The sequence below is a fragment of the Malaclemys terrapin genome, chromosome 3 (genome assembly GCF_027887155.1).
Source record: "Malaclemys terrapin pileata isolate rMalTer1 chromosome 3, rMalTer1.hap1, whole genome shotgun sequence".
Taxonomy (NCBI): Eukaryota; Metazoa; Chordata; order Testudines; family Emydidae; genus Malaclemys; species Malaclemys terrapin.
This window is the reverse complement of record NC_071507.1, coordinates 33427265-33452973: the sequence shown is the minus strand read 5'-3', so window position 1 is coordinate 33452973 and position 25709 is coordinate 33427265. Positions and strand designations below refer to the sequence as shown.

Genomic DNA, 25709 nt, shown 5'->3' with positions numbered 1-25709 from the left:
CTGTCCTGGGCTTGGGCTGCAGACTAACTGCCATGTAGACATACCCTGGTGACCCAGTTACCAAATTATTTTATCATCTCAATCTAATGCATTATCTCCAACACCCCTGCAAGATAGGGAAGTACTATTATTACCATTTTATGATGGGAAACTGAGGCACAGATTAAGGCCAGGATGCTCAAAAGGTATTTAGGCCCTTAGCTCATTGAAATTTTAATGACAGAGGATCTGGGCTTAAGTTGTTTGTCTAAGGTGTGTCAGATCTGCAGCAGAGCAGGGAATTCATCATGGGTATCCCCAAGTCCAATGATGGAGAGCCCTATTCACTGGACAAGCCTTCCTCTCTTGAATAGATGTTTCTTAAGCCAGGTGCAGAGCTATTTAGCCTAGTGTGGATGTTGAAAGTTGATGCTGGATTTACATGATGAGACTCATTAGCTTGGGCTGGAAGAGTCCCCCTGACTCAGTAAGGGGTAGCTCTGGTGCAGGTTTAACCACATTTGTAGCTAGTGGGTACTTTTAGAAAGAGAAAGGTGTATCACGCTAAAAGTAGCAACATCCAATGTATTGAGAAAGTCCTATAGGAGGTTTTTAAGCATGCTGCTTCAGTTAGTCCATTAGTACCCTCAATAATTTAGGTCACTGGCCTTGTTTCGAGCTCTGTCAGGATATGTACACACTTTTTACACAACAGCCATTCATGAGTAAACTAAAAGTATCTAAATTACATTGGTTTTAGGTAATCATTGTGCCTGTTAATGTTACACAAATCTAAGACGTGAAATGGAAAGGAAAAAGGCACTTTAATTTTTAAAGTTAAGAGGTTGTGCATTTGTCCCCCACATCCATCCCATTCCATCAGCTCTTCAGTCTGCCAACATGCATGGCAATGTGTAAGCACTATTGGTTTTTCCTGAGGTGTTGTTCCAAGACTATGTGGCAGGAAGAGAGCACGAAAGCCATATCCACCTGCCCAGACGATAGCGTAAGTACTGAGTGAACAGGGCTGTCAGCTATTACTCCTGCCCCTCTGGCATGAGAGCCCCCTCACCATTACTGCTTTTCCAAGTGGAAGATGTGATGCAGCTGAGAGTAGAGCTACATGGTGCCCTCTGTGGTACATGTAGGGTTCAGGGTTCTATTAAATTAGTCCATATCCAAGTGAAGTGAATTTTCTTGTGTCCTGTTTACTTGCAACATACCTCAACTTTGCTAATGGCTACAATCCACAATCATGGCCAATCTATAAAACAGGACTTTTCTCTTAGTAACTTTTTTAAATATCTGGCTTTAGATTAAGTCTAAGTCATAACCCTAAAGTATTTACAAGCACATGCTCTCTGGAGTTTCCTTTTGATAAGATCTTGAGACTAGTAATTACTTTGAGTATTGACTAAGTCCCATCAGTCTCAAGGAAAGCAAACAATTTTAATTAGGTCAACTACAGATTCACCACATGTTTGACAGCAGGAAGGCTTCAGACAGTGGACAGGGAGTCAGACCATAGTAACAGGTTCTATAAAAGTTCCAGCCAAAATATTGCAGAAAGTCACAGGGGGGAGGGATAGCTCAGTGGTTTGAGCATTGGCCTGCTAAACCCAGAGTTGAGAGTTCAATCCTTGAGGGGGCCACTTAGGGATCTGGGGCAAAAATCAGTACTTGGTCCTGCTAGTGAAGGCAGGGGGCTGGACTCTGACCTTTCAAGGTCCCTTCCAGTTCTAGGAGAGAGGATATCTCCATTATTTTATTTATTTATAGAACTACCTAGAATAGTTTTGCCAAATTTAGGATTAACATGATAAAAACAGCCACTTCCCCAAGACACTAGTTCTCAGCATTCTTTACAAGCCATTTTAACAAATATCTAATCCACTACAAGCAAATCATGGCTTGCATGCTGAGGCTGTTAATCTCATTGCAGAGTTGCTAGTCTAATGCCATAAATAATACAAGGATACACAAACAATATGGGTAAGTTGAAATTTTTTTTATTGGAAAACAAATATACAACTTGGAATGGATTTGAGGCAAATTGTGCCATAAGCAGATTCTTTTGAAAATAAGTGGCTAAAGAAAAGTTTAAAAAGCATAGTAATAGGAGAAAATGTTTTTCCGGTACAGGACCAGTAGTACAAAAAAATAGTGTACGAGTACCTGGATAATACACCCGTTTTGCAATAGTGCAACTTTTAAGTTTCATATTGTTAACTATCAATAGTCCACGCAGAGTTAAGGCTCCACATTTCAACAACATGCTAAGTTTCCTAAAGAAAGCTACTTTAACAGGCATAACCAAGATGTTCCCTCATTTGATCAACTCCAACTAACTTTAGATGTGCAGAAGGGCTTAAATATCCAGAGTAAGCCACATGCAACATTTGTAACTTTGATCAATTTTCCAAAAAATTATCAGAACAATGACAGTAAGATAAAGGGAGAAAAACATGGAGGAATGGAATTCTAATTGCTATACATGCATATTCTTTTGACAGTAAGGGAAAAACCTTTTACAGATAAGTTACAAACAGAAGGCAAATAAACAATTTTGTACAAGAAATTTAACACATTCTGTACAATCTCTTCACTTTGCTGTCATCATTTGTACAAACTCTGCAAAGGAAAAGAAAGTTGTATTAGTATTTTACTAATTAAGTTCTTATGCAATTAGACTACAGGCTCTCAGAACAGAATGGAATCACCCTCTCTACAAATGGTAAGGATTACTGTATTTACAGAGCTACTGTGCTAGTGAATGTCTGAGATGCCTCTTGCAGGAAGAGGTTTGAAGTTATGCTATCTTCTCCAGCACTCTATTCCAGAAGAACCCTGTGACTGGCATATCAGCATGTCATTTGCTGGAGTTTTAGTTCTAAACTTACTGGGGGTCAGCTTGTCCCACAAAACATAAGGGACATTTGTGGTATTGAGTCCCATAATGTTTTGGGACCTTATCTTACACCTCATACTAGAGTTAGGAAATAATGTTTCTAGCAGACCTCTAGAAGGCCATAATTAAGTTTTCAGAAGGTTTCTTTGACATATCTTTAGCAAATGCTTAGCAGCTGCAGATATTTGTCGGCTTTGAAGAGACTTCCACTCTGTACAATACTATTTCCCTTCATTTTACTATTTTACCTGGCCTGCTTTGACTACTGGGCAAAGGCTGCATTACCAGTCACTTTCATAGGAGAGGGAAAGTTAACTGCTATGAAATACAAAATTGAAATAACTAGCTTTTGTTTATTGTGTTTGCACAGAAGAGGCTGCAACATGAACCAATGAAGCAATTGATGGTTTAGGGGTGACTTGATTACAGTCTAAATATCTACATCAAGAGCCCATTAACAACTATTTTGTTCACCAATACAGCAGAGAAAGATAACAATCCAATGGCTGAAAGTTGACACTAGAGAAATTCATACTGGAAATAAGGTGCACTTTTTGACAGTAAAGGTCATGGAGAATCAATCACTGAATTTTTAAATCCAGATTGAATGCTTTTCCTAAAAATACGCTCTAGGAATTATTTTGGGGAATTTCTATGGCATGTGTTACACAGGAGGTCAGAATACACCACCACAATAGTCCCTCCTGACCTTCGAATCTATGAATCTGGGTTTCATTGACCTAGCGATAAGCATGCTGATGGGGTGGAGTTTGAGGGCATCTGAAGACATTAACTGGCATGCTCTTGGGGGCATTGACTAGCCACTGAGCAGCACAGGGAGAAGGAGCCACAAAGACTGCTGGAAGAAAGGGGACCTGCTCTCTCAAATGAGCAGCACACCTTCTCTTTTGGTAGGGGAGGGAAGAATGGCAGGAGAGGTGGAACAGGATCTCAGTCCTTAATTGCATGCGCTTTCTTCATACTCTGGTCTAATTTCCCTGCTTTAGCTTCAAGGTAGGGGACTAGCCATTCATAAGGGGGAGAAGAAAAGGAAAGAAAATTACTAAAATAGAGCTCTCAGGGTTTAGATTTTATGTATGCAGTGAAACATGATTTATTTGGTCCTGGCCATTGAAGTGTGCTTAATGTTAGTTGCCCTCTAAAAATTTGCCTTTTTGCTTCAAGAAAAAGTGGAACCTTTACTGTGAAAAATGTCTCAGATGTAGAGAGTAAAAGGACTAGTGCTAGACTTAGCCAGTTATTTCCATTTTGACAATCTATAGGATCGATAGTGTACAGAGTTATAGAAACAAGCAATTAATTGCTAGAAATCTAAATGGTTGTTTGCTTACCCTCTTACTGCCATATAAATTGGAGTAGCAACTTTGGTCCCATTAACAGCAAGTCTAATTAAATGGCTTCTCACTCCAAAGCCAAAGCTTACAAAGGTAAAGATATACAGAAAGGTGTGTAATCTTAGCTGACTAAAAATATTAAGGACTGTTACAGCTGAAGGATTTGATTCCTTTTTAGGTATCCATGAAGACTCCCTTGGTTGCCCTAGAGTTGAACTAGGAATTATCTGTGGACATGAGATCAACTAGGGTCCTTACAATATGTATAGTTCCCAAGGATAAAATGAAATCTTAACACTATCCAGCTTCATTCCAAACAATAGTACCTCTTCGGCACTATGAACAGATGTGATCAAGCACTCACGTTTAAAATTTTCATGGATTTAAAAACAAACAGTCTCAGGATACCAGTGAGTAAGGAACACAAACTTGGTATAAGTAGGTCACTGCTGTACTATTTCATATGAAATACTTTATATATTTGTTAAGTCTAGAGTTCTTTAGACTACTGGATTTAAGGGATTTTCTCCTCCTGCCAAGTTAGTCTAAGATTTAACTCCTGACAGATTTCAGCAGACTAGATTTCCTAGTATGGTTTTTCTATTAATAGCTTTAATTGGGGCAGAGTTGAAATGCAATATATGTACAGCCACTCATCTCCTCATTCTGTACAACATTGTACTGGAAGGAGCTACTGGTTCTGGTTGAGTTAGTTTTGGGAAGGTTTTTATGACACTGCATTAGCCACCTGAATTTAACTGGTCTGTATAACTGTTCCACTGCCATCCTTCATCTCTAGAAGCAAAAGCAGTAAACTGGTATCTATAATTGGGAGCCAAAGAATCACTTATGAAGCTATTTAAGAAGTTGGAGTGATTTAAATTGTACCAAATATATACAGGAGACATTTCCCACATAAACGTAAATTCTTGTAATCTGGTGTAACTGAATGAAGCTTGACTTCAGTTGAACACTTCAGATCATCCTTATCCACCAAGTAGCTCCTCAGACCAGAAAACAAGAATCCATTGTTTCTAGTGAAATTTACCTTCATAGTTTACTTGACCATCACCATCAATGTCTGCTTCCCTAATCATCTCATCAACTTCTTCATCTGTTAGCTTCTCTCCAAGATTTGTCATCACATGGCGAAGTTCTGCAGCACTAATATACCCATTTCCATCCTAAAGAAACAAGTTTAAAACTGTTTCAAGAGAATTTCAGTGTAAACCAAATAAGCTCTGAAATTACTCTACATACAGTACTTCTGGACAAAATTTAGGAGCTTCTCTAGAACAGAAGAGTTGCTAATTGCTCTCCCCATCACATCACCACTTCCAGAGGGCAAGTGACCATGTCAGATTTGTTTTCAGTAGTATCTCAGTAATTCATAAGTAAACGCAGAGCCAATAAATTAACTGTACAACTGACTTAATATGCATATATCAGCTATACCATTCAAGAAAATTTAAGTGGTCTGGTTTGATATTTCCTCTATAAACAATTATGTACACGCAAGAAGTTGTTGCAGTTCTCAACCCTACTTTGATATCGTACATTTGCAAGTATGAGGAACAAGCCATTGTTTGAATTTAAGCAGCTTTAGTGCAGCCAAAGTGTTTAGTACTGCTGAGAGGCTGTAAATGTATGGATGCTGTATTTCCAGCTTTAACAAGTATGTGGACCATTTAGATAGGCACTCAAATGCCTTACTGAAAGATCTCCTGAAATGTGACTACTGCGTGAAACGCCTGAAAGGGATCTCCACGTAGACATTAAGTGTTGTAACATGCCTCCCAATGAGGTTTACAATTTCACAGCCACCCCAAATAGGAGAAGTACTTTCCCACTGACTAGCACCTAAAATATGTCCAGGCCTTCTATTTGTTACATGAAAGGATCATCCAAAGTCCAACAATAGTGGCAATTAGTAGTGACTAGGTATGATCTTACTATTGTATAAAGGATTTCTAGACTAGTCATTTGGGATTTAGTGGCAAGAGTTATTTGGAATCTGTTTTATTCAATCCCTCAACTAACTTGCAAACCTTATATGATACTTTAGTACCTTATCAAACACACGGAATGCTTCTCTAATTTCTTCTTCACTGTCTGTATCTTTCATTTTTCTTGCCATCATTGTCAGAAATTCTGGAAAGTCAATTGTGCCATTGCCTGCAAGAGAATTCTGTTATTAGTAACACATTTAAGAAGTTTATTTTCAACAAATTGCTTTTTAGAAAGCTTACCATCAGCATCTACTTCGTTGATCATATCCTGTAACTCAGCTTCTGTTGGGTTTTGGCCAAGTGACCTCATCACTGTCCCCAATTCCTTTGTTGTTATAGTACCATCACCATCCTTGTCAAATAGTGAAAAGGCTTCTTTGAATTCTGTTTGACAAGACAAGAGATTAGGCGTTTTAATAATCAAAAAGTCTAAAAATGTATCACCTGTGATAAATTATAAACATTTACGGTTTCCTGTTTTAGATTACAGGTTATTGGTTATTTCAGACACTGAATTTAGTTTTCTAGAATATTGAATCTAGAGCCCTTGCTTTGAAGGAAAATTACCCAAGGGCATTCTGTGCCAAAATAATTAAATTCTGCAAATTGTGTTAAATGTGGAGGGCTCCAGCATGGCATAGGGAGCAAAGGCCACTGGCTGCACAGAGGTGGAAGATCAATCTGCAGCTCCCCCGGGACACTGATTCAGCAGTGAGGCTGCACCCAACACTGACAGCACAAGGACCAGGCCTGCCCCAGAAACACCCCAGGGACCTGTTCCTCCATGCTAGGTGCAGGCAGGCTTGCTCAGTCTGGCAGGGTCCAAATGTGGAGGGGCTTAGTGTGGGGGGAGCCAGGTATGGGTTGAGAGGGTTCTGCGTGGAGCTAGCTGGGTGCAGGCACCTCAGTGGGGGATCCAGGTGTGGGGCAATCTGGCTGCACAGGGGCTTGTTAGGGGGGTTCTGGGTGCAATGTTAATGAGATGCTGCGAGGGTCCAGGTAAAGATTGTTGGAGCTTAGCGGGGGGAGGGGTGTGTGTGTGTTCCAGATGCTGGGGGAATGAGGGTGGGATCCAGGTGCAGCTGGTTGGGCTCATTGGGGTGGGGATCCAGGTACAGGGGGAATGGGACTCATGGGGTGGGAGGGGTCTGGATCCAGCAGAGTGAGGCTCTGCAGAAGGGTCTGGGTCTGAGGGGGTTTGGCTGCACAAGGATTGGGCGGACGGGGGAGCAGCTCCCTGTACAGTGATCCCTCCACAGCTGAAGAGGGATGTGTGCGGGGGACATTTCTCTGCAGGGCAGCAAAGAAATCTGTGAGGGGACAAATTCTGCATGTGTGCAGTGGTGCAGAATTCCCCCAGGAATAGAAAATCTCCCAGCAGAGTCTTTGGGTCTACCAGGCTTATCTACAGAACAATTCAATTACAGTTTGAAGGAGAGCATAGTAAGTTTAAGAAAAGCTCTTAAATATTTGCTGGAGTGAATTCCACCTAGAACTGGAAACCCTAAATGTAATTCAATCCTTTCATGCATAAAAATGGAGAGGCCATCTATCAGTACCTAGTGAGCTTTCTCCCTAACTGAAGGAGTTGTGTTTAAGAAATGTGCCTATTTTTCTAATATGAAAAGGTTAGCCATAGATTAAAGTTTAGTATTAGAACTAGTAACAGTCAAACTTAAACAATTTCTATGGAAATTTCAGTTTTCCAATTTGTTTTGATTAGCCCTAGCATTAGTGTATTCTATACTCCATCTTAGAGAATTTAAAGTAGAGCCATCCAGAAATTGGCTACTTCTGCCGATCTAAAGGAAGCATGCTTGACATGAATAAAACCATTTGAGTCTACTTGCAAAACCTCTGCAAGTAGACATGCAGCTTGATTTTAACTGGTAAGTCCTGTTACATAAGATACTTGAAAGCAGTAGGTTCAAGCCATCTCTTACGATGAGAAGCCAGAAGAGCCTCAGGTACTTATGGCTAACTCAAAAACAAGTCACCTGAGTTTTAACTCAAATGCAAGTCAATGAAATATTCTAAAAATGAAAATGCATCATGATGCAATCAAAAGGAAGGTGGCCACCTAAAATCAGGACATTCTTGCTGGAATATTTAACATTTGACTTTGGTCAAATAGATGGTCAGCTGACATTATTTGATCCACTTGCCAAACTTAACCAAGCAAGGCCATGTTTAAGACTTGTGACTATCAGCACCGTAAGTCACTAAACCACAGGAACAATTTGAAAACAGAATAGACTTGGAACAAAAGATTGAGACTTCATTAGCAGCTTTTTCATATACTACTGTAGATGAAACATTAATACTTTTGTACATTACTAAAGTAGGCAGTTACAGCTATTTCAGTCACAATATCCTAGACAAAAGTAGCTTTTGAACAGCAACCTTTCCTCCTTAACGGAAAAGAACTCAGAAGTATTTGGCTCTTGTACAATTGTAGAATAGTTACAGCTCAATTTGAGGGCTCAGTTGCATTTTATTCTTCACTAGAAATAGTAATCAATCCACTCAGGTGGTTAAGTGCAATTGTGAGCATTTCCAGTAGGTATTAATTTGCTTCAGTTCTAGCCCTGCTCAAAGTAAGCATTCAGAGCCCTAAGAAACTGATTAAGGATCAGTTTAGAGATGAGTGCCTCACTGCTACCTACTGTACCAGAGACACCTGCAAGTACTCCCAAATACCAAGTACATTCCCCAAGGAAGGTTAGTAAAGTAACTCTTCACTTAACATTGTAGTTATGTTCCTGAAAAATGCGACTTTGAGCAAAATGATGTTAAGCAATTTCTCCATAAGAATTCATGTAAATGGAGGGGTTAGGTCCAGGGAATTTTTTTTTTTTTTGGCTAGACAAAAGGCATTATATACTTTTTAAACAAGCAATTTAATACAGGTAATAAAGAAGCTGGCAGACCCCTACAACACCCCAGTGCCTCCCGCCCGCTGGCGGATCCCACGGATCAGTGCCTTCCCCTTAAACTCCCCGCCTCCTGCCCATGGCAATCAGCTGTCTTGCGGCATTCAGGAGGCTGAGGAAGGAGCGAGAATGCGGCACACAGCCTCCCCCTCCCTCCCCTGCCTCCTGAATGCCACAAACCAGCTGACTACTGTGACAGGAGGCAAGGGGAGCAGGGGGGAAGGCACTGATTTGCAGGTGGGCAGGAGGCACTGGGGTGGGGGTGTAGGGGAGCTGATAGGGGGCTACCAGCTGTGGACAAAGCAGGCAGCCAAACAATGTTATAGTGGAGCATTGCACAACTTTAAATGAGCATATTCTGTAATAGAGGAGGGACGTAACATCGAAACAATGTTAAGCGGGGAGTTACTGTACAAGAAACACTGTTTGGCTGTACAATCCAGTAACAAAGCTGTTTGAGTCCATACCAAAAACATCTACCTTTGGCAACAGGCACCCAATTTAAACTTAAAAGTAAGGTTTGACTACTAATTTACATTTTCTTTGCATGAAGCTGGTTTGAGCCTTAATGACTAAAATATTCTGAAAATTCTGCTAGCTAAGCGCAAGGCAGGCCACCTCTCCAAGAGGCAGTAGCTAGGTGAACAGGAAAGTTCAAAGTTCTCCTGTCAAGCAAGCTCTGTCCACAACAGGTGTTAGGTCAGTTTAACAGAGTCATTCAGGGGTGTGGATTTTTCCTAAGCTTCTCAACAGTAAGTATTCAAAAAAACTCCACACCCACCTCCAGGAGGGGCATAGCTCCCAGCACTGGTGCACTGTCTACACTGGCACTTTACAGCGCTGAAACTTGTGGGCTCAGCAGGGGGCGGGTGTCTCACACCCCAAGTGAAAAAGTTGCAGCACTGTAAATTGCCGGTGTAGACAAGCCCTAAGACTCATATGTTGTATGCTGAATATCCCAAGACAGTAGTTCTCAACCAGGGGTACATGTACACAAAGGTCTTCCAGAGGGCTCATCAACTCATCTAGATATTTGCCTAGTTTTACAACAGGCTACATAAAAAGCACTAGCGAAGTCAATAAAAAACTAAAATTTCATACAATTTTTATACTATATAGAGCAGTATAAACACTAAAATGGAAGTACAATATGTATATTCCCATTGATTTTATAATATGGTAAAAATGAGAAATCAACAAGTAATAGTGTGCTATGACATTTTTATGTCTGATTTTGTAAGCAAGTCATTTAAGAGAGGTATGTTTAAACTTGGGGTATGCAAGACAAATCAGACTCCTGAAAGGGTTACAGTAGTCTGGAAAGGTTGAGAACCACTGTCCCAAGGCACTTTAACAAAAGCATGAATTTAACTTCAATAGAAGTGAGCACAGGCACATGGTAACAGAAAAAGATCAGAAGTGCACTATAACAGGGGTTCTCAACCTCTCTTTTTCTGAGCCACCACTCAAAACTCAATGGCCCAGCTGTGCCCCAACAACTTTTTTTCTGCATATAAAAGCCAGAGCTAGCATTAGGGGGTAGCAAGCAAGGCTACTGCCCAGGGCCCCACGCCACAGGGGCCCCTGCAAAGCTGTTGCTCAGGCTTCGACTTCAGCCCCAGGCCCCCAGGTGACAGGGTTCTGGGCCCCAGGCTTCAGCACTGCATGGCAGGGCTTTGGCTTTCTGCCCTGGGCTCCAGTGAATCTAACATTGACCCTGCTTGGTGGACCCCGTGAAACCTGTTTGCAGCCCACCAGAGGGCCCTGGACCCCTGGTTGAAAGCCACTGCACTATATCACCAGTTTGCAACTCAACATTTATTTTACATGCAGCTACCTGTTAGCATGCTCCACAAGAGTTACAGTTAAGCAAGTCATTCCCTGTGAAAAGGGACACTCCCACCTCCATTACAGCAATGAGAAAGTCTAGGAAATAGGCTTTAACACATGTTCAGGGTCCTGTGGATCAATAGTGGGGAGAGTAAATTCCAGTGTTCTGACAACTATTGCTGTATCTATCACAATGAAACATACGAAAGCGTTTGAAGCCAGGGTAATCCCTCTATAGATCAAAGGTATATAAAACACTCTACAGAAAACAGTGCTAAGTGGGCAACTATATTCTGTACCAGCTGAAGTTTCCAAATGGTCTTCAGGAGTAGCCTCAAGTAAAGGACATTGAAATAGGTCAATTTGGAGGTGACAAAGCCGTGGCTAACTGTGACAAGAGCTGCACCACAGAGAGAAGATAGACTCCTGGCCAAGTCTCATACAAGAAAACACATTCTTGGCCAATACAGCTACCTTGACTTCTGGAGGCACCTGTGGACCTCACATTGCCAACTCATGATTTTGTCATTGGTCTCATGATTACTCCAGGAGCTGGGGCTTTAAGGAACGCAAAGTGGATATTTGATGATTTCAGCACTCATTCTTAAAAGAAACTTTCTAGCCCTCGTGGCTGTGGAGAGTTTCAAAATGTGACCCCAGTGCATCCTAATGGATCAAAAAGCAGAAGGCAAATAAAAAGAACACCAAATCTATTATTTTTAGATAACTATGCTTTTTGATGAGCCTGACTCCGGCTCAGTCAAAAATCCTGACTCATGATTTTTCTATCTACTTGAGTAATAAAAGTCAGACTTCATCAAAAAGTCAGTATCTCCTTAGTCATTTTCTATTAGATTAGCTGAATGGAGGGTAATGCTAATGATTATATCCACGCTAACACTAATCCAAGTGAACACATCTAGACCCCAGTGCCAGCCTGACACAGAGGCAAGCCATTTGTGGTCCAAAAATGGTACAGATGGTCATCTACACATTAGAGCACTGTAGCACACAAGTATGGTAGTGCCTTTCAGCCTTGTGGTACCCACAGTGATCACCCAGTAGAATCTTCTTCATACTCAAATTGCAGGCATTCCAGGGCCACTCTGGCTATCCTTGCCAATGTCCACAAGTGTCAATCTCTTGTGCTCAACAGTATAAAAAAAACAGCTGATAAGTGAGAGACTGTGCACTCAGCTATATTGATGTTGACCAAGAGATAAGAGCAGTCTATCATACCCAGGCTAAAAACATGACTGGCTCGGTTAAAGAAGCTTAGATTCTCCAGGTGTTGACCAGGTACAGGTATCACTTTCTCAGTCTTCACCGAAACAGAAAGTAGGCTTGGCAAGCTGGTCAACTGACCAGTCAAATATTCCAGCAAGAATGCCTTGACGTAGACAGTGGCCTATGCTTTGGATGGCACCATGATGCAATCTGTTAGCAAGCCTATTTAAGTGTCCTGATCTCTCATTTCACTACATGCTAATGACATCTGTTCAAAAATGAACTAACTGAAAGTTAAGTATCTTGATTGTTCTAGATTTGACCCAAACATTGCATGTGGGCCTGGCATACAAATGTACATGGATGTTTACAAAGCACATTAACAAGTTAAGACAGTTCCTGCCCTGAAGATCTTGCAATTTAAACTATATAAACATACAGACGTTAACTCAGAAGGGAGTGGAAAGGGTTTACAATCATAAAGGGCCTATCAATGCTTAAAACGCTGTAACAGTGCAGCTGAGATGCTACAGTGCTTCGGTGTACAACAGAGGTTCCTCAACTGTGAGATGCGCCCCTCTAGGTGGGTGCGGAGGAATGTTTGGGGGAGGGCAGCAGGCCAAGCCAGGCCAGGGAGTGCCACCCAGCCCTGCCCCACCTTTAGCTCTGCTCCTGGCTCCATGCCAGATGTCCCCAGCTTTGATACAGCTCTGCACTTGGTCGGTGGCCCGGCTGCCAGTCCCCACTGTGGCCCACCCACAGCCACCAACCCCAACTGTGCCCCACACGCAGCTCAGGCCCCTAGCTGCCTTACCCCATCCCCTACCTCAGCCTGCTCCTAGCCCTAACCCCAAAATGGGGTGGTGGGGGAAGAGGGGAAGGGGCACGACCCTCAAAAGTTTGGAGACCACTGGTATAGACATCCTACACCAGCAGGTGGTGTTTTCCCATTGACGTAGGTAGTGCACTTGAGAGGCTGTAGGTAGGTCAATGGAAGAATTTTGTTGCCCTAGTGCTATCCACACTAGGGCCTTGGCTACACTCGCGGATTCACAGCGCTGCCGCGGCAGCGCTGTGAAGCGCAAGCGTAGTTGCACCGCCAGCACTGCGAGAGCTCTCTCTCAGCACTGCAAATACTCCACCTCTCCGAGGGGAATAGCTTGCAGCGCTGCAAGCGAGCGTGCAGCACTGCAGGCGCTGATTACAGTGGTGCTTTACAGCACTGCACTCTGGGGGGGGAGGGGTGTTTTTTCACACCCCTGAGCACAGCAAGTGCAGCACTGTGAATTGCCAGTGTAGCCAAGGCCTGTGTCACTTTTTGTTGACATAGATAAGTTGTCCGTCACTTAAGGGAGTGATATATCTGGGTTAATCTAATTTCCTAGTGCAGACCAACCTTAAGTCTTCTCCCCAACACAGAGAAAAGACGCACAGCATCAGGCTGCTTGAAGAACTTCCCAACTCCTTATCTAGCATACAAGCATTTAAAAAGGACTATATAGTTATGAGTTATTTAATTTCTTTTATAACTTCAGTTTTAAACATTCATATTTAAATACTAACCTAACACTGCAAAATGAGAGAATTGTTGTATTCTTTAAGAGCTTCACTTCATTGTGTTTTTCATTTTCTATGCTAAAGGAACTCAGTCAAGTAACTTATTTGTAATTAGGCTTAATAAGCCTATTGCAGACCATAAAGTCTTGCTCTGTTCCTATTCTAAGAAATTGTTAGTGATTTAAACTTTGACCATGAGACAATATTTGACCAATATTTGACTAGTCAACTGTCCAGTTTTTTTGGACAGTCAAATACTCAACTGAGGGAAACTAGCAAATCAGCTAGTTTATTGTTACAACAGCTTCCTGAGCCAATGCCTAATCATCTCAGAAGTACTAGTACCCTGTCCTCCTACTGGACAAAGAAGCGGTATCCTCCACTAATGGACCCATACACTGATCCACAAGGTATTCAGGTGCCTGATTCCTTGTTTTAGGCTCCATAAGACTCCCAACCAAACTATATGCGCCTAAACTGACTAAGTTCTTGGGCTCAGAGTTCCCTATGGGATCTATTGACTGAGCATGTGCACGGCTGCCTCCCTCTAGGTGTCCAGATAACTAGCTCCTGCGAAAGCACCAGAGATTCAGTCACCTAAGCTGCATGCGGGGCCTAATCAAGTAGGCATGCTCAGAGGCTCCCTACTGGAGCAGGTACCATGTAAAATCTGTACAGAGGAAAGGGCACCACCACCTCCAAGCTTTCTGCCTGAGGGAGTAATTGAATATGGTCTCGCACATATCAGGTCAGTGTTCTAGCTACTGGCCTAAAAGAGAAGGTGGGCACTGCTACCACCTCCTCTGATGGTTGTGGGGAGTTAAGACATTTAGTTCCCTTTCATCTTCATTAGCAAAGAGATGCCTTCTGTAAATTGCAGCCCAAATTTAGATGGGCATCACCAAGAGAAGGATAGGGCTTAGAATAAATCCCTCTCATCACCATCTACTATTGGATAGTTTAGGCAGCTCTTCACCAACTTTGCTAGCTTTTAACTCCTGTTCTAAGGCACCTCTCTCCCCATTCATTGTAGAGGGAAGCCTAGGCATCTGAAATTCAGGCTTTGTGGACCTCAGTGTTTCTTTGATTGTCTAGGTGTTGCAACTCCCTTGGTTGATCTGGTCCCCAATATCTCCTTCCCAGATTGGGTCAGCCAAGAAAGATAGCTCCTGCTCAGAAGTGGTATGCTAGACAGGTAGACCAACTACTTCCAGAAATTAGTTAAGTTGGTGGCAGAAACTTTGAACAATTCTTGTTGCTGACCTCTTCCCCATCCTCACTGAAGAAGGCTGTGTACCTGTACAGGCTAATAATCCAATCTACATATCCTCCATGAAGCAGAAAGGTAACTTGTAGTACCAAGCAGTAACTTCAGCATAAATTAAGACTACATGGCTCCACCAAGCAGTTCAAAACTCGGAACAGTTCTACCAACTGTGACTTCAGATGCTTTAATAAAGAAAATAACTTTTCTAAACAGCCATGAAAAAGTTTCAAGCGTTCTCTATATCATTGTGAGACTAACCTCTGCCACTAAGGCTATGTCTACACAGGCAATTGTCTTTCAGAGGGGTTGAACCCCCCCCCCCCCCCCAAGACAAAAGTTTTGGGGTGACAAGTGCCTGTGTGAACAGCATGTTGTCGGCTGAAGCACTCTCCTGCCGACAACGTAAACGCTGCTCATCGGGGTGGAAGTTTTTTGTTGGCAGAAGAGCCAACAAAACAGTGGCTACACTGCACGACTTAACGTCACGGCTGTAGCGACATAGCCATGTTGCTAAAAGCTGTGTAGTGTAGCCATAGCTTAACTCTTCGGAAGCCTTCTTCCATCTATGTATTACTGGGACTTCAGGATTAAATGTGGGCATCACCACCAAGAATAAAAAGTTCTTGCCTAAAAGGGATCTGTCAATCTTCCAATGTCAAATCCAAGTCTCAACATTAGTATTAGTATTATTGGGTCTCAAGCCACCTGGTATATACCAGTTGTCAGTCTGAACATAGATGAAGACATTTGTTGAATAAGCTATCACTTAGTCACTTCTCAGACAAGTGACACTGTTTGAAGAACTCAAGCCCCTACTACCATCTCAGATGCACTGAAGTACGTTTACTACACAATGCAGTTACTAGTTGTATACCACACATTCAAAGTGTATCCCATATGTAACATTTTAGGAGACAAAATTGAAGTGTCAGGACCACAATTTCAATCCAGTTTTTATTTCCAGGCTGTGCATTCTCTTCCTTGAGAAGATCTCCATCGAATTTTACTATCTCAAGATCTAACAATGTGCTTAGACAGCCACACTTATGTACGGATAAGTTTCTCCATTTGGCTAGAGAACCTGCACTGGCTTTTCCACAACTGTTTGAGGATTTCATGCCCATGTAAAGAGTCTTTTCTTGCGTCAAATACATTTGTAAATGAATGCTGTAGTGTCATGAAAATACCAGTAACACCATATTTCCCCCATATTACTGCCTGCAAGAGAGCTGTCAAATGCATAAAACAAACACTAAAAGTGTACTCTCTCAGAAGACAGAATTTTCAAAGTTTGACTTCCTTGAAATGGACTAATGTGAATTTTCAGGATGAAACTAGACATCAAATGATGGAAAGATCCTAAACATCTCTAGATCCACTTTTTCTATCTTAAGTGCACCAATAAAAGCTTGTCATGGACATGCATCCATAATCAAACCTGGCAGACAAAGTGATGTAAACTAAATGGATTATGTTATTTATATGCATTACAGAATCAGTAATTTAACACTTATGACTAGCATAACAGAACCTTAGACACGATCATGGCAAGGCCATAATTGACCTATTTTTCAAACTCTCTACTCCAATATGTAGGTGTCAAGTTGTCCTCCCCCCTACTTTTGGATTTCAAAGCCACCAGGCAGTCATTAATGTCCAATCAAATCAACACAGGGCTGTCAACGTTTGCATTATCCCTGAAACAGTGTCAGATATTGAACTTCCTGTGTCCTCGCAGAGGTCACCAGTACAAAAACGACTACAGCCTGTAAGAGAGGACCACTAACACCGTAATTTAAGCAACCAGTAAAGAAGTCAAACAAAACTTGTCTACAACAGATGATCAGACAAATCACTAATCTTTAGCTATAAAACCTTAGAAAGTCAAAAGATATAAGCAGCTATCTATAAAGACCTGAGGCTGAATTAGATTGGTCTTACTGCCACGGTACCTATTCTACAAGTATTAGATAAACCTTAGACTTTGATTTCTAAGTCAGTTTAACTTCCAAAAATTAGCAAGAGTTTTCAGACTTCAGCATAAATACACAATACGGTCCCCACTGCTCTTCAGTTTCGGAATTGTGCTCAAAACAAAATACTGAGAGAAGATACCCAAAGGTTTGAGAATATAAACTGTGCTAGGAAAGGGGTTACATGCATCCAAAATTTAATTTATCTGAATATGGAATTAATGCCTAGGAGTAATCTTAAACATGGGTACCAGTGATTTGTTTATATTTAGGACTCAGATAAGATTAGACTTCAATGTTTATTTTGAACACACAAACATCTTTACCTCTAATTATAATGCTATTTAAATATACTTTTAATAGCAGGAAAGTGCTTCAAGATTTATCAGGATCTACTGAAACAGTAGGCCCAATTCAAACTCAACCATTTTAACAAGATCTGCAACCTCTATAGCTAGATAACACAATATAGTAACAGACTAAGACTAAGTGAAATCTGAGTTAGTTCATCTTCTGCAAAAGCAGCAATAATCATTAAAGCCACTTGTCACCCCACCCACAGCAAGTAGTCAATGTTTAGCTCAGGATGTGGGGAAACTTAGTGCCTGGACCATACTTTTGAAATTCTTTATCCCACACCTCACTTCAAGAGTAACAGCATTAAGCAAGAAGTCTCCACATGTAACAACTCTGCTTTTTGCATAATAGTGTAGCTTCCCCAGTTAAAATATTACACAAAAAGCAAATTAAAATATTAGTTCTTATGCTATCTTGAATTTGCAAATGAGCAACAAGTAGAAGGCAAATGAGACCAGTTAAGCAATTATTAGTAATAAGCAGAATTCTCAGAGTTCATGAGATCTTATATTTGATGTTACAATAAGCACTGACACAGCTTCAGGATGAACAATACCTAGTGCTTTACTTTTAGAGATGTACATACCTGCACTGACACTAAAGTTAACAATAATTTTGTAAAACATTTAAAGGAACAGTTAGTAAGTATTGAGCCAAAGTAATATTTAAACCAATTATTTAATATTTATAACAATTAAGGAATATGGTGCTCTACATTATATTGAGGCTGTCACAAAATAGGCCTAATTTAACAATGCAAAGTAGGACTGAAAGAACAGGCTTCCCCATAATTAAATAATAAATACTATGGGGTCTGAACAGTTTTAAGGAGAGAATTATTATTCAGAATCTCAAAATTAGACAACTCATTTGCATCCAATGTTATCTGAAGGGAAAGCCAAGCCTAAGTTTCACTTGCAAACTAAAGACAGCAACTTCTTGTTTGTATTTTCTATATTTAGAGACAGGGATGCTTGAACAATTTGTATAGTGAGGGTGCTGAGAGCCATTGAACCAAACTGTAAACCCTGTATATAATGGAAACCACTTCAAGCCAGAGTGTGGGGCAGCACCCCAGTTCTAGCACCTGTTTAGACATTTAACTCACTCATTAATTATGACTTGCCACATGAACTAAGATCAAATCAATTCAGTGAAACATCAAGTGTGGAGTTTCTGGGGTTTTTTTGGTTAGTTATAGCATCTCAAAACTCACCTGCAATCTGCTCTTCTGTCAGTTGATCAGCCTATAATAGAAAAAATAATGTTATATGCCAGCAAGACAAGAATGAACAGAGAGTCACAAGTGAATATGCTTTTGCAAATAAGTATTCTTAGGTACCCGAGCCTCAGGGCTTACTTATTGCATTTCAATGTTCCAGCTTAGTCCTAAAGCTACAGAGCCGATTCAAAAAATAGTTTGCCGTTAACAAGTTACAATACACATCTTGATTACAACAGGACTAGTCACCAGCTTATTTCCTAGGTTGTTAAAATACCAGCTAGTAATGACCAAATACTGAACAGCGCTAATATAGAGCAGTTAACCTAGGTAAGAGCCTACAGCCAATTACTAGACTCCTGAGCCATCGAGTCCCCTCTAGACCATGTTTATAGGTATATCAGTATTATCTGTAGTGAAGACCTAGGAATTGAGGTCTCTATAAATTTAATAGGTAAGGTCTATCCATTGTTCTCTTCCAAGTTCCATGCTAGGTTCAGAAGCAGACTACTGTCTATTTTGAAGCGAATAATAAAGTCATCACTAAAACAAAACATTTCCTAAAACAAATTATCTTGATGTGGCCATTGAAAGATTCCTGTATGAAAGGCTGGTGATCAAATACCAAGCTTGTACTTGACAGTTACTAGTGATATTTGTATTCAAATAGTTACCAGATTTTTATCTGACAAGTTTGATTAAAACATCAGTCTTAAATTTTTTATTTTAATGCCTTTTGACTTAGGCACCTCAATCTATTCTGCGATAGAGTTTAAAGATGCATACCTATAAACCTATTAGTTTTAGTGTCGGGGCCCTACAGTTTGCCAGCAGCAAGGACAAACATTGTCATTAAAGCCAATTTTAAATAAGTTCCCCTTTTGACAGAATGCAATGGTGTGAGGAGTTTAGTAAGTCTCTTTAATTTTCAAGTCTAGGTGACCTTTAAATAAGCTTCAGACATTTATTATCAGCATTCAGCTTAGGTTGTGCTGTTCCAACTTTAAGGAATCTTTCTAGAAATTTACCCATTAAAATTCCATTGACAGAAGATTAACCTAATAATCTACAGCTACTCTAAACACTTACTGATGTGTCAGGCTTGCAGTGTTCCATCTAATTTTTCCCACGCATGTGTGGAATGAATTTTGTTATGTGCACCAATATGGTGGTGTGTGCAATCACCGTCATATTGGTACATGTAACAAAATTCATGTGGTGGGGCTGAGGAGTTCAGTGTGTGGGAGGGGGCTCAAGGGGTTGAGGTACAGGAGGTGCTCCAGCAAGGAGAGAGGACTCCCTGCAGCAGCACCTGGGCTGGGGGGAGGGGGAAGAAAAGAGGTGGGGGAAGAGATGCCTCTCCCTGCCACAGGGCTGCAGAATAGGCACCCCTCCCCTGGCGGGTCCAGACCTGGCTGCCCCAGCTGCAGCAGAGTTGGGGTCGGGCCGCCTTGGCCGCAGCAGGATGGGTCTAGGCTCAGTTGGGCCCAGGGAGGGGTGCCCCTCCCCCAGCAGGTCCCCAGGTGAGTTCCCTGAGTGCCTGTGCAGCACTAAGAAGGCTGCTGTGCAGCCAGGCAGCTTAAAGGAGACTTAGCAGGCTTGTTTAAAAATTTTGAGATTTCAGCACTGATTCTCTTATCCCGATTTTTATTGTGACCACTCATTTAGTGATGTTGACCAAGCTAGTCTTAAAATTAAGAAATGGGAGGACTACTGCACGACATTACAGTTTAATGTTGCCATTATTCTTAAACTCATTTCACTTATGAGAACAGAGATCTTTGTCCACTCCATCTATCAATGGAAAAGGAATGAGTGAATTAAATAGGTAATTTACAGAAAGGAAAATGGGAAAGTTTCATGTATTCAATTTTTTATTTTGAAGAGTGACTATGGAAAAACTACAACTGGAATATTCAGAAGTTGGTATAACCCCTTTTAATTCATGAATTTATTCATGAATTTGCCCAACGCTTCAGGAAAATTGGGCTATGATACACCGATTTTAGAGGGGAAGTGGACTATAAAGTGAATGGACAATGCAGTAATGACCACAGGGGGGAAAAAAAAAAAAAAAATCAAAAATAGCTGCTCATTGCATCCCTTAAGTTACCTGTGACCCATCCCACAGCACTGAATCAAGTCACACCACCTCAGTTTGGCAGAGTAACAGACATGTACACTATTTTGTGAGCTTCTCTAGCTACAGATGCAAAAAGCTAGACAGGCTCAACATCAGGTCCAGTTTTTTTTAAACAAAAAGTGTATTAGACAAAATTTGAACAGATTCAGACAGTCATCCAATTCTTACATGGCATATTTTCAAACTCTAGTGCATTACTGTAGTGTCAGTCAAGTTCATAGAAAACATCCTTGCACAATTATAGCTGTCTGCCTTTAGAGTGTCATTCAAAGCACATACACTACAAAACAAGCAATACTTTCTCAGTTACATTTATAGCTCAAACAGACTGGAGCAGATGTACCACAGTTCTGTTAGATGATTTATACCCACTAAACACTCCACAAACAGGTTAAGTAGTGAGCATGTCACTCACTAGTAAACAACAAGTCAGTACCTGGGAGTTTCTAAATCCTATATACTGTTTACATATCCAGCTCATGTGTTGAGTGTTTCCCCCTCCTCTAATTTAAGATTCCCAAGTATTTCCTGCCTCTGAAAGTGACCCATGCAAATCATCCAATAGATCACTAGCCAGAACATTTATCCTGCTTGTGGCAGTATTTGAAGTGGACATAAGTTTTGGAATAAGAGAGATGGTCTATTGAAGGTGTAGTCAGCAAGTCTGCTGCTATATGTCCCCACCAGCCATTACAGCAGAGGTTATGGCTTCAGCTCTGAAGCTGGAGTAGCAGCTACTGAAATAGCGCACTGCCACAGTTGCCTTAGGAAACTTCTCAGTGCATTAAGGCCAGTATATACAGACCTTAGGTTATTCACACCTTGCTGCAGGAACACCTGTTTACCCATCAGGTTGTTCTGAAGGCATGATCTGACCACTCTGCAAGGCTAGTTTCCTACCCACCATTGGTAACTGATAAGTCAAATTCTGCCTGAAAGCCTCCTCCACCTCTGACTTTTCTTCTAAAAATATCATCTTTTAAAGAAGATCATTGCTTAAGTTGATCTGTGTGACATGAGGATGATTTTTTTGTTTGCAATCAAAAACCTCCAACTTCTCTAATATATTTCAATGCACCCAACCCTCAAATATGTTGTTTCCTTAAAGTTTTGTTCAAGTTTACAAGCTAGTTGCGGTATCATTAGATTAAATCTTTTCTGTCTAATACTGAGTGCCTATCTGTGGTCAGGTGATTAAAACAATAACTAGAGAGCTTAAAGCAAAGACCTACAGGACTAGTTCTATAGTGCAACTCCAGAACAGTGTATGCACCCTCTAGAGGGGGAACTGTGTAATAGTTAAGTCAAACCTTTTGACTATTCCCATCAATAGCTACACAAGAGAACTAACTATCCTGTGCAGACTTCAACAGTTTTAAGCTGGTTCCACAGCAGGCAGTGGAGGAGCCAAATCAGAACAAAGTTAAGCATGCCACAGAAACAGATGCCACTGTATTCCAGAACCTAGCATTTAGGTGAAACACCTGTTAACTATAACCAGTGCTGACACAGTCATGCTGCTAGGAAGCACGGAATCAGCAACTAGATAGCTGGATTCATATGTAATTATGTATATGTTGTCACAGTGTGGACTTGTGAGCAAAGCATTATGCACAGTTTAGTACATTCAATTTGAGTAATACTCTCTCACGAGTTTAACCAAGTTTGGTCTGTTGGTACTGACCACAGCCATACTGAAGATGCCACCATGTCCCCTGGTCACACCCATCTCTATATTAAGAACTTGCTTGACTCTTGCAAGCTAATCCAATTTTGGTTTGGTAGGAAAAACAGATACTAGCAAGACAAAGCAAGCATGAAATTCTTTCATTGCTATACTGAAAACCTATTTCTGACATACAGTATTTGTTCTGGTATTTATCCAGCTCATTTAGAGTAGTGGCATAATCTGGAGTCTTGTTAAACTAGCATCTTCCCCCACCAAAAGGGACTACTAGAGTTACATTGTAGCCAGCACCCTACTTTAGGGGTTGGCTTAAGAATCAAACTGATACTCTGAGAGCTGCTACTGACATAAAAAGGACTCCTTCGCACGGTAAACCTAATTTCCTTTAATGAGACCAGCAGTAATAGGCACTTGCTAGTATTGTTTTTTCTGATTAGGCAGAGTACTTCTCCCCGGACACCTCACCATCGCTACGGTAACTGTACCCAGGACACGCGCTCCTGAGCTTGTCCGGGACACGCTAAACGAACAGATGCTGGGGAGACAAGCCCACGGCCACCGAGAGGAGCGGCTGGGTGGAAGCCGTCACCGAAACGCAATGAAAACCCTTCGCCACGGGAAGAAAGACGATTCCCGCTGATGAGCCCCCGGCGAGCCGCCCCGGAGCCCTGCCCCAGCCCGGGGACAGATGGCGCGGGGAGGCAGCCCCTCCCCAGCGCCGCGGCAGCCGCAGGGCTCCGCGGGGCGCTGCCAGCGCTCGGGGCCGGCTCCCCGCAACCCCGGCCACACAGGCTCCAGGGGAGCGAGATACGGCTAGTGCCACCGCTGCCGGCTCCCCCCACCCCAGGGGCCTCTTTCCACGAGAAACCGTTATGTGCCCCCCGCCCCCCCCGCATCATGGCGCTCCCAGCCAACTGAACTGACAGTTGGAATTTTGAATCGGCACCGGCGCCACTCGCTCCGGGCGGGAAGGCCGGGCCGCGCGCGCGAGTCGCCTCCCACCCACGCACAGACCCCAGCACTGCCCCGCCGCCCCCTCTCTCTACTCCCGCCCCACCCCACCCGCCGCAGCCCGGCGAGCCGGCTTCTCCCCTCGCGGACCGGGACACGGAGCTAGTCCTAGGGGACCCGCAGCCCACCCCATCCCCACGCACTCACCATGGTGGCTCGGCCTGGCGGTGGGGGTGTACTAGCTGAAAATACTGTAGCTAACCACTCACTAGCTATCCACTCTGCGGCTCGGCTCGCCTCACAGTCACACTGAGCCCAACCCGCTGCCCAGCAGTGCCTCATAAACCTCCTCACTCCCCTCCAAGATCACTCCGCGCCCCACCCCCGTCGGTGAAGCAAAAACGAGATCCGGCTCTCCGCTCTCCTATCTACAAACCCTGCCCCTATCTCGAATCTGTACCCGCACTGTCCCCAGGCCCCAGCGGAGGAAAGCGTCGGACACAGGAGAGCGGGAGGGTTCCTCTTGGAGGAACGGCGGGAGCAAGGGCGAGCGTGGCGCTACTTTTCCTGGCGGAGGAACATTTAGGAAAGTGTCTCTGAGGCAATGAACTAGAGAAGGAGGGCGCTGATTGGCGGGTTCGTACCTGCAATGCGTCACTTCGGACATGCACAGTCTGGGCTAGAAGCGACGCCCTCCCATTGCGCCGCCTGGGGGGCGGCGCTTAGAGCCTACAGTGGGTCCAGGGCGGGCGGCAGAGCGGGGTTTTGGGGAGGTCGTGGCACAGGCAGAGCAGGGCCAGCTGGGCTCTTCGTGACTGCATTGCGGCTCGGTCCCCGCCTCCCTGCTGCAGTTGCTATGACAGGAGGAGTCCCTACCTTCCCTTCCCAGGGAGTCAGGCTGTAGCTGGTTGGGTAGGGTGCGTCAGGCCCATAGCTCCCTTCTCCCACGCGGGCCTCGCCTATGCATTGAACTTAGGTTGATCTAGAGACCTCATTGTGAAAAGTGTCATGCCCCGTGCAGTGTACTTAGGTCGACCTACACCACGCAGTAGGGCGTGGATTTATTGCAAGGGAAAGACCTCTTTAGGTCTGTAGCAAGTGTCTATACTACAGTGTCATAACTGCAGCTGCGCTGCTGTTGGTGGGAATTCCAGAGAGTGAGTCTTGCAGTTACCCCCCTCCTACCCCTTTGAGATGAACGGAAACAGCTAGGTCTTGGAAGCAGTGTTTTAGACTTAGGCAAATGTTACTACATCCATTATGCTTGATTCACATACTCAGGCTTTTCACAACCATAAAGGCAAGAAACTTTTTTCCTAATGAAAAGGTTAGATTCTGATGTAATCACATGACTCCAAGGGCTATAGTGACTATGCTTTAATTTGGCTGGGAGTGTGGAGGAGGACACACAAAGTTAGACACTACAGTAGTAAAAATGTGGTGGATGGTATATATTAATGTTCCCATCCTTGTCACAACTGCCAGTGCCGGTGAGAGAGAACAATTTTTAAAAATTCTAGTATAGATACAGCCCTATGTGAACGAGAGTCTCCTTTACACTGTAGGCCAGAGGGGTTCTCCCACACAGAATACTCCAAAGAAGTTCTCTAATATGCACTGTGAAGTAGTGACAGCCCCTTCCCATCGTGACCAAAAGGGGCCCTCTCATAATCTAGAGACTTCACCTACAAAGTGAAAAAAGCATCCCAGAGAGCACCATTAACGTAAAATCCAGAGATTCTCCATTCACTGTATTCTAAATAGTCTCCCCCACACAGAGTAACCAAAAGGGAGTCTCCCCTCAATGTAGTGCAGAAAAAAATTGTATCCCACTCTATAAATCAGAGAGATTTCACTAGTAGAAATAATGTGTGTAAATAATGGACTCCAGCTCTTCTCCCCTGTATTGTGAATGAGATTCTCTCTCTGTCTCTCTCTTTTTCACACACCCTGTGGCCTTGTGCTTAGGGATGATAAACAACCTGGTAAATCTAAATTCAAATCTCAGTTTTTACAGTGGTTCTCTCTGTAATTTTGGACAAGTCACTTGAGTCAAAGCTGGGTGTTAAAAGAAAGGCAGGCAAACCCATATTCACGTACTTCAGCAAATGGAACCCCTGAAAATCAGGTTGAGTATCTGTAGCTTCCACTGAAGCCAATAAGAATTGTGGGTGCTCTGCATCTCTGAAAAATCAAGCCACTTAATCAAGTTCTTAAATATGTAGCTAGTTGCCTAACTAGACACCCACATTTGAAGGTGCTTGCTTAAGTTTAAAAACTTTGTTCTTAACCTCAAAGAAGGGAATGATAT

At 42.6% G+C, this 25709-nt stretch overlaps 1 protein-coding gene across 1 annotated transcript; it reads right to left on the bottom strand.

Annotated features, from left to right (window-relative positions):
* Window positions 1-1972: 1972 nt before the first annotated feature.
* On the bottom strand, window positions 1973-23755 carry CALM2 (calmodulin 2). Its single transcript, XM_054022724.1, has 6 exons — window positions 23606-23755; window positions 18612-18642; window positions 6492-6635; window positions 6311-6417; window positions 5291-5426; window positions 1973-2610 (listed from the first exon to the last, which is right to left on the bottom strand). Exons 1-6 carry the CDS (start codon window positions 23738-23740, stop codon window positions 2582-2584), a joined length of 582 nt encoding a protein of 193 aa, XP_053878699.1. The 5' UTR covers window positions 23741-23755; the 3' UTR covers window positions 1973-2581.
* Window positions 23756-25709: the final 1954 nt, after the last annotated feature.